The sequence below is a fragment of the Adiantum capillus-veneris genome, chromosome 6, assembly GCF_014529385.1.
Source record: "Adiantum capillus-veneris isolate H3 chromosome 6, ASM1452938v2, whole genome shotgun sequence".
In the NCBI taxonomy this organism is placed as follows: Eukaryota; Viridiplantae; Streptophyta; class Polypodiopsida; order Polypodiales; family Pteridaceae; genus Adiantum; species Adiantum capillus-veneris.
Window position 1 is genome coordinate 28,962,051 of NC_140936.1, and position 9,061 is coordinate 28,971,111.

Sequence of the window (9,061 nt, forward strand, 5' to 3'; positions counted from 1 at the left end):
AGCTGAGATCTGCTTTTGAACAGGCTACTGACGTGAGGAAGGTACTTGAGCAACGCATTCTGAATAGTAGGGTGGAGTTTATTGAAGGAACTGTGCAAGAGAGAAGAGGAAGGAGAAGAGCACACGACACACAGATATGGCTGGGGAGACTCAATCAGTGAGCGGCCCCCTATACACTTATGCTATATATAAGGTATACAAGTCAGTGGGCACCCACACTCTAGGTGGATGGGCAAGGCACAGGTACCTATACCCCAACAACCTCCCACTTAAAGGTGATTGTGCCTTTAAGCAAGGGAACCTAGTCTAAAGACTAGAAAAGGTGAGAGAAAATCGCTCTCAACTGATGCCCACTGGCTGGTTGTGATGGTGTGCATCCGGCTGTCCTGCTCCCGTGTAAGTCCATACACCACCAAACGCACCGCACACGTACTGCAAGTATGTACGCAATACCTGCATATCTCCCTCGTGCACTATGCCATCATCAGTCAGCAAACGACTGACAACCCCAACTGCAAATGCTCCCACTGCAGCTGCGATATCCGGTCTCAAGATCATCATCTCATACATAAGACCACCGAATGCCGATGCAATGCTAGTGGGCCCTTCTAGCTCTACGGAGAATGCATCAACATATATATCCCAGGGAATAGGCATATTTGACTGACAAGGCGTGTCAGCCACATCTTTGACTGACAAGGGGTGCCAGCCACATTCATCTCCTAATTGTCTTCAAAAGACGCATCAACCTATCGTGCAACCTCAGAGAAAACCAGCTGCTCTAGGTGTGCTGGAAGACATATCTTGCACAACTATATCCCCATGCTCACTGCCGAGCATAGAAAGGAATGACTCCAAAATCGCTGACATCTCAGCCTCCTTTGCAATCATCCACTGCAAACATGACCACTCAATTTTTTGTGACTCATTAGAGCTCTCATGCTCTAACTCCTTATGCATAGACTCTTGCACAACTTCCTTTTGTCGTGACTCACTAGAGCAAGACCGCTCTACCTGTCTATCTTGCATAGAAGTATCTCGCACAATTGACTCTCTACTTTGCTCAGTCACTAGCAAAGCATGCATGTCTGACTCTGTCACCTCTCTGTGTGAATGCTCAAGTCGTGCCCCAACTGTGTGCACAACGAGCTCACTACTCTGCACTCCATGCAAAGCACCCTGCAACCCATGAGCAAAAGTGACTCTCCTGCTCTCTCACTGTCTACCTTGCTGCATGATCACAGAGACAAAACCGTCTCTCCTGTGATCCACATGCAATGGGTAGCCTGGACCACTCCTGGCACCTCTCGCAATCACTAGCAAACCCAAATGCATCACAAAATCTCGCTTTCGAAGCTAAATCTGACATCCACAATCTCTAAGCTGACCAATCGAGATCAAACTCACTGTCAAATGTGGTACATAGCGCACATGTTGTAACAAGTAAGATGCACCACTCGGCAATGACAGTCTCACATCTCCTGCACCTGCTATCGCATGCACTGATCCATTGGTCAAACGTACACTGCCAAGCATCCCACTAGAGTAGCTACAAAACCATTCACGATGCGACGTGACATGAAACATAGCATCTGCTTCTAGCAACCACTTCGAAGGGAGTGCACTATCCACATGTATAGCATCTCGTGCATAGAGCGAGGTAAAAGTGGCATCCCCGTCACTAGTATACTCCGACACTACATCTGCCTCAACTGTCAAAGCAATTGAGTCCATGGCATCACTACATACATCTTTGAGACTACCATGTCTCCTACGATGTCGCATATGATGAAAACAGTGACGTCTAACGTGTCCAGAATGACCACAATACCAACATGTAACCCGTCGGTGCATATGTGAATGCCGTTGTCTCACAAGAGTCTCAGATGACTCAGATCTGTCATACATCTCATGTAATCTCTACCAACATGATCTCGTAGTCTTCTCATACATAACAAGAGAAAATATAGACTCCGCAAGGTGCAAACATATCGTAGATAATTCCATCTCATCTAGCTCCTACCACTGATTATCAGACAAGCATGAAGGTCTACCTGCATCACCACTCAATGGTCCATGCAACTCTCGTTATGTCAATGCATCAAGCATACACTCTCTCCATGCCGCAAAGTCTGACCCATCAAACACACGCATCTATGAGAGGTCACAATCTGATCGATCACCTGTCTCTGCCATGAGCACAAGTAGCAAGCTAGATAGCAAAACCACCTCACCAACAACACCTGGAAACTGTCTACAAATATGGATAGAAACACAATGTAAAATATGTGAGACACACTCCAAAATAGAGCTCCCACAATGTCAAAATAACCAAGAGCTGTAACTCTACTCTAGGTACGGTAGCAATGAAATGCACTCAACTAATCCAAAAGAAGCAACCTACAACGAGAAAATTCTCTAAAAAAAAGAGCCCACCAGCACCTACAATGCTCATGCGAATCCACGCATAAAATCTCTTGCGGTAGTGTAACCACACTGTGCTCCACATATGGCTATGATGAAAATCCCAAATGCCGAGTGTACGAGGCTCCTGTAGAGTAAACCAAGCTCCTGTATGGCTGTAAATCAGCCCCGAAATTCAGCTCTTAAACAACTGCATAAACAAGTCACAAACATGTCCTAGATCAGCCTATAACGGAGCCATACATGGACACCTGCAAAGAGGAAAAAATGGCTGAAAATTCAGCGCCCAAATAAGCCCTTAAACCTGCCTATAAACTTGTAAACATGTAGCTGAAACCTACTAAAAAACCTCAAGCCATTAGTGCTCGAATCCGGCTACCTAGCTCGTAGCCACACAAGCATACATCACAATATTCACTCATGTAAGTGTGCCAAGATAATTGTACGCCTATCAAACTGTGAGCTAATCAACAAGCCCACACTGTGCGGTATCGATGCATACATGCACTAAGCTGCCACCTGTAGAGAACACCACACGTAATCATTGAGTGCAATTGCAATCACAACCTGCATCTCATCAACTTATGCGCATAAAACTCCTAGGAAAATTTCGCCAGAGTTTTGACGCACAATGGCTATCGACACAAAATAACCATTGTCCTGCAAGCTCAATACAATGAGCAATCAATGCGCATCAAACTACACTCAACATACATGCATAAGCTCTACAAACCTGTGTCCAGCAAATGCTCACAAACAGTACCATAGGTGACCATACATATCATCCACAACCAACCTCTGTAGTTGCTCACAAGATCTACTGCTCACCACATGAGCATACATAGAGAATTACCCGCTGAAAGACGATGTATGCAAGCCACAACACTGCAGAAGAACCACTCAAGTGCAAGTGGCAACACCTGTGGGAGTACTAGACTCAACCTGTACCTGGGACTCAAACCCGATCTTGTAACACCTGCAAATGCTCACAATTGAGAAAATCAAACCAATCCACCTCCTGCTTGCCAATCTACACAAGATGGGTTTCTTTGCGGTTGAAACCTATCTTCTGATGTATTTCTCAGAACGAAATTTTGAGGGCATAAACAACTTCGAAAGGGGGGTAAAACTCCAAGTCCCTAGTGGAAATGCTCCCGGAACGCCGAGTGTGAATTTCCTAGCTCCGGATCCAGAATCTGCCTGAAATGTGCGTGTGCGCGCGATTACGCAAAAACGCACTGAACTTGACTCTGATACCAATTGAAGGAACTGTGCAAGAGAGAAGAGGAAGGAGAAGAGCACATGACACACAGATATGGGTGGGGAGACTCAATGAGTGAGCAGTCCCCTATACACTTATGCTATGTATAAGGTATACAAGTCAGTGGGCACCCAGACTCTAGGCGGTCGGGCAAGGCACAGGCGCCTATACCCCAACATTTACCCTAGGTGATATCCTAGGTATTGCAAAGCAAGAATTTCATGACAGTATTATTGATCTCATGAAGAGAAAGCACCAAATATTGTATGGGCTTGAAAAAGACCCAGCAAGGACACAGTGGGTGCAGAGAACTTATGAGCATATTGAAGCTATTATGGGCAGTGTTAATAAAGAAGAACTAGCTGAAGATGAATGGGGAAGCATAGTGGAAAACAAAGAGCTTCTGAGATGGTTAAAGCATGTCAGATTCCATGAGGATGAGTATGGAGAAGATGTACCTCACAGTCATTTTACACGCAATCACAAGGCCAGGGCTACTACTAAAACTTTGGTAAAGGTAGGTGATTCGGAAGATCCGGTTGTTGCATTTGTAGATCATCGGTCAAAAGTAAACCTTATGTCAAAGAGCTTCTTGAAGGGAAAGTGGCCTATTGATGTGGAGCATGGGTGGAATATCCGAGTTGCCAATACACAATCAGGGAATTTGTATGGTGGATGCTCTAATGTTAAAATAACCATAGGGGATGTAAGCGATGAACATTTTTTTTTTTGTACAGGATCACTCTACATATGTAGTCATCTTAGGGCATCCTTACATTATGGTGGTGAGGATGGAAACCAAGGATGATGGATCCGCGTATGCTCGAATCAGAAATTGTGATGGTAAGAAAGCAATCTAATTTATAACTTTTTGTGTGGATCATGCTAGGAGCAGGGATACCTTCAGAGATCATCCATTACCAAAGTTGATGAAAGAGTTTAAAGAGAACATGGGTTTTCATGATTTTTTCCAAGTGCCATTGTAAAGCGGGACTACAATGGTGCTTTGGAGGAGAAGTTCTACCTACAAAGAGTTTTTTTCTTCAGGATTTTTGGGATTGGCTTCAAAGGGTTCGGTAAATTCAATGAGTTGCGCAAATGGGAGAGGAAACATGTTTGCAATCTCCAAGGCATATTTCAAGGATGTGAAATACTGGATCCAGATGAAGCAATTTCAAGAATTTTTGAAGAATATGTGTTTGTGGATACAATGGGAGAATTGGATGCAGTCATACAATTTAATGGTCAAGCTATGGTAAATATGGTTAACACTAGGTTGGTAACCTAACAGGACATAAAAGTGTCCTTTCAGGGTTTTGAAAAAAACCTCCAAAACCATAATAGATCCACTCATTTTGTAAAATCCTTTCATGAGGTTATAGTTCAAGGCCTACTACACATGGAAAAAATAAGAAACTTGTAAAATTTCTCATCTTTTGGTCACACCAAGCCTCCAAAGTTGATGGACCAGTGCATTTTCATCAAAATAGTCATTTCTTACGTTTTGTTGCATAAAAATAAGATTAGGGATTTTTGTAGGACTTGAGATAAATTCCCTAGTTAACTTCAATGGGTTGGTGATCAGAACATATGATTACTTCTCACTCACTATTTTTTGTTTTGCCAAAATAAATAGGTACAAAAAAGCTGAATTTTTACCATTCTGCAAATCTATCATCAAAGTTTCTATAGCCACGCTCAATACAAATAATATGCGCATGTTTTATTAGTTCCCTATTTTTCTTTATGTTCATAAGTATCCATGGAGCATGTCAAAAGAATAATACATCTCTTACCAAGGGGAATCTTGGGGACAAAGATGAAGTGCTAAAAACAACAAACATGAAAAAACTGGGTTCAACATTATGGGTTGTAGAATCCCATAGAAACTATTAAATATCTAGCCAAATTTGATCCTTATGACTAGATATGGTTACTACCTACAAAATGCATGTAGTTGTCACAAGAAACTAACAATATTGAAAAAGCTATACTTGATATACTAGAATGTTTCGTTTTCTTCTATAATTGAAAAAATCAACCATCGTTGTTTACTATGCAAAATAAGGTATTAGGTGCCCCAAAACTCAAGGAATATTAGCTTTATGTTACAATATGCGACATAGAAAATAAAAAATGCATTTGGATATCATGAAATTAACCAAAATTATAATGATATCATGTTCATAAATTACAACTTTAATATTTATTTCTCCCTAGAAGCATCAGGACATGTTGAGGACTACTAAAGATAGTTCTCTAGCATTATAGACCTCATAAAAATGAATTCTAGAGTGATATAGTTACAAAAAGTTGAAAAAAGCCAAAAACAGGACCCGTTTTTTCACACAGTTTAGGTTGTGAAATGTTGTGCAAGGACAAGGTTAAAGATGGAATTGATATTCCAAAAAAATGTCGAGTTTTTTTCAGCTCGCGAGACAAATTTCTAGATAGATATCACCTCAAAATCCATTTTGAAACTCTTCACATAATTAAAGGAAAATGGTCACTTAAAAGGACATAAAAGTGTCCCATTACCAACCTAGTGTTAAGATACATTCTCTTAACATGTATGACTTTATTGTTAAAGTTACAAGTCCAACAAATCTACTTGAATAAGGTGGGAACAAATGCTTAAGCATGATGCTATGGTAGCATGATGAAATGGTAGCTTAGGATGATGAGTTGACATCATTTTGGAAGGTCAATAACCCTTGCATCATCAGCTATACACGTTGAAGCATCTACAACAACCACCAAGCAGTTAGGTGGAAAAGTATCTAGAAGGTAGGAGCAGATTCAGGAGTTGAAGCAAGCAGATTTTTAGGGATGAAAATAGCCACCTACACCTGTGATCTTGTGGAGAAATACAAAGAGAAATTGTTCTACTCCATGTGGACTATAATCCTATGAGAGGGTTTGTCCTAATTCAGCTTCTACCATATTTGGTGAAGGTGCCAAGTTGGCTACCTACAGAGTTGCAGACTGCACACAGAGGGTAACCTGCCAACTTGGGAGCTACCTATTTGGAGATACAGCCATGATCTCTTCTTGGACTATGAAGGAGATATGTTCCCCACATAATGGTGCATCTACCTACCAAAGGGATCCACGACTTATGCTCAGCATTGAGAGATACAGATATATAAAGATGTACCAGTACAATAGTTCGACAGAGAGACAGACAACAGAGAGAAAGACAGAGAACACAGAGAGAGAGCTAAGAGACCTTGTGAGGCTTAGATCATCTTGTATAGAGTGTTTTTATCTGGGAAAACACACTCATTGTACTTGGTACTTTAACCTCTAGCTTGGGTTTGGGGATCAACCATTTAGTCTCATAGAAGTACGTATAGTGTGTACCATTGGTACTTTCCGAGTACCTGTCTAGGTACTCCAGAGTACCATAACTGTCTGTTTGGTACTATTTACTCTCTGTTATTAGTATTGTTAAGACTGTGTCACAGTACCTGTATTGGTAGTCTGCAGTACCTGCATTGGTAGTTTGCAAGTACCAATATTATATCTCAAGGAAGCTTCATCATCAATAAAGATATTCCTTTCAGTATATCATTGTCTCTCTTATATATTTTAGTTAAACACTTGTCATTCTCACACATATCTTAGCACGAAGATCCATCCCTTAACTCCCCTATTTTTTCACATGGTATCAGAGCAGGTTGTAGTGCCAAGATAGAGTGATCTTGAGTGAGTTTGAGTGAGTGCAAAAATCCCCCTTCATCACACTATTTGTGAGGAGTTGAAGATGGAACCAAGCCTACATAATCTACATTTAGAGGGAGCTGAAAAGCTCAATGGCAACAATTATGCAACTTGGAAGGTGAAGATGGAGTCCCTACTCTTCTTCCAAGATTGTTGGCAGCTGGTTTCCATGGAGAGACCAAGTGAAGAAGAACATGATGAAGAGGAGCTAGAAAAATGGGACAAGAAGGCCATGTTTGCAGTCCACATGCTGAAGTTAAGTGTCAAACATGACATCCTTAGCCACCTAATGGATGTGAAGACTCCCAAGAAGTCTTGGGACACAATGAAGAACATCTATGAGTCAAAGAGCACCTCAAGGCAAGCAGCATTGAGAGCTGAACTTACCAACACCAAAAGGAATCATGGAGAGGATGCTACAAGCTTCATCAAGAGGCTCAAAGATCTACATCAACAACTAGTAGCTGTTGGAGACAAGATGACAGACAATGAGTTGTCTACAATCATCATCAATGGATTGAGAGAAGGATATGAAGGTCTTGTCCAAGGGCTTATTATCTTGAGGGAGAAGCCATCACTTGATGAGATGGAACAAATCCTTAGAGATGAGGATCAAAGGCAAGCAGCCATGAAGATCATACATGAAGGAGGAAAGAATACAAGTAGTACCACCAGCAATGACAAAGCACTCTTTTCAGCAAGAGGAAGAAGAAGGACAAACACTCAAAGAGGAAGAGGAAGGTATCAACCCAACAACACTCATGATCATTATTCTCATCAAGGTAACTCATCCTATCATGGTAGAAGAGGGCATTCATCTAGAGGTAGAGCAAGAGGAAGAGGTAGGCACCTACTACTCTATGCAATGCTATAAATGCTCAAAGTATGGGCATATTGCAAGGGATTGCAGAAGCAACCAAGCTGATTGGAAAGGAAAATTAGCCAACTATATGGATGGAGACAAAGAAGAAGGAAGTTCAGATTGCTTTCATGAAGATACATCATTGCTCTCCTTGAAGGAGATGGCATCTCACACTCATGAAGACCCATGGTGGATTGATAGTGGGGCAAGATCCCACATGACCTCACATGGTACTCATAATGGCATTATATATACAGCAGATAGAATTCCAAACAGTATTGCAGATAAAGGAGATATACCCATTCAATTGGGCACAGGAATGAAGAAGACTCTTGGAAATGTTCTCTTGGTACCATCCCTTACCAAGAACCTACTTTCAGTTGGAGCTATGACAGAGAAGGGCCTCAAAGTGGAGTTTGAAGGCCAACAATGCCTCATTAGAGATCCAAAGAATCACTACAAAGTACGTGCCAAAGGGCAAAAGCATGGAAAGCTCTTCAAATTGAAAAGAACACCATCAGCATTTTCAGCCACAGGTGGTGGTGAATCAACACCTATTTCAGCCACAAAGTTATGGCATAAAAGGTATGGGCATTTGAGCTTCAAAAGCATGTGTATGCTAAAGAGTCAAGGCATGGTTTTGGGCATCCAACCTTACAACGTATTGGTAAAGTATGTGAAGCATGCTGTCTAGGAAAGCAGTCTAGAAGCAAGTTTCCTAGGAGCAAGACTAGGTCACTTGGGATAATTGATTTGATCCATGCGGATGTGTGTGAATCAGCCCACGCTTC

At 41.7% G+C, this 9,061-nt stretch overlaps 1 protein-coding gene across 1 annotated transcript; it reads left to right on the forward strand.

Annotated features, from left to right (window-relative positions):
* The first annotated feature begins 7,886 nt into the window (after positions 1–7,886).
* Positions 7,887–8,964, forward strand: LOC147455288 (uncharacterized). The gene is made up of 2 exons (XM_086513684.1): positions 7,887–8,190; positions 8,351–8,964. Exons 1-2 carry the CDS (start codon positions 7,887–7,889, stop codon positions 8,962–8,964), a joined length of 918 nt encoding a protein of 305 aa, XP_086369810.1.
* The last annotated feature ends 97 nt before the right edge of the window (positions 8,965–9,061 follow it).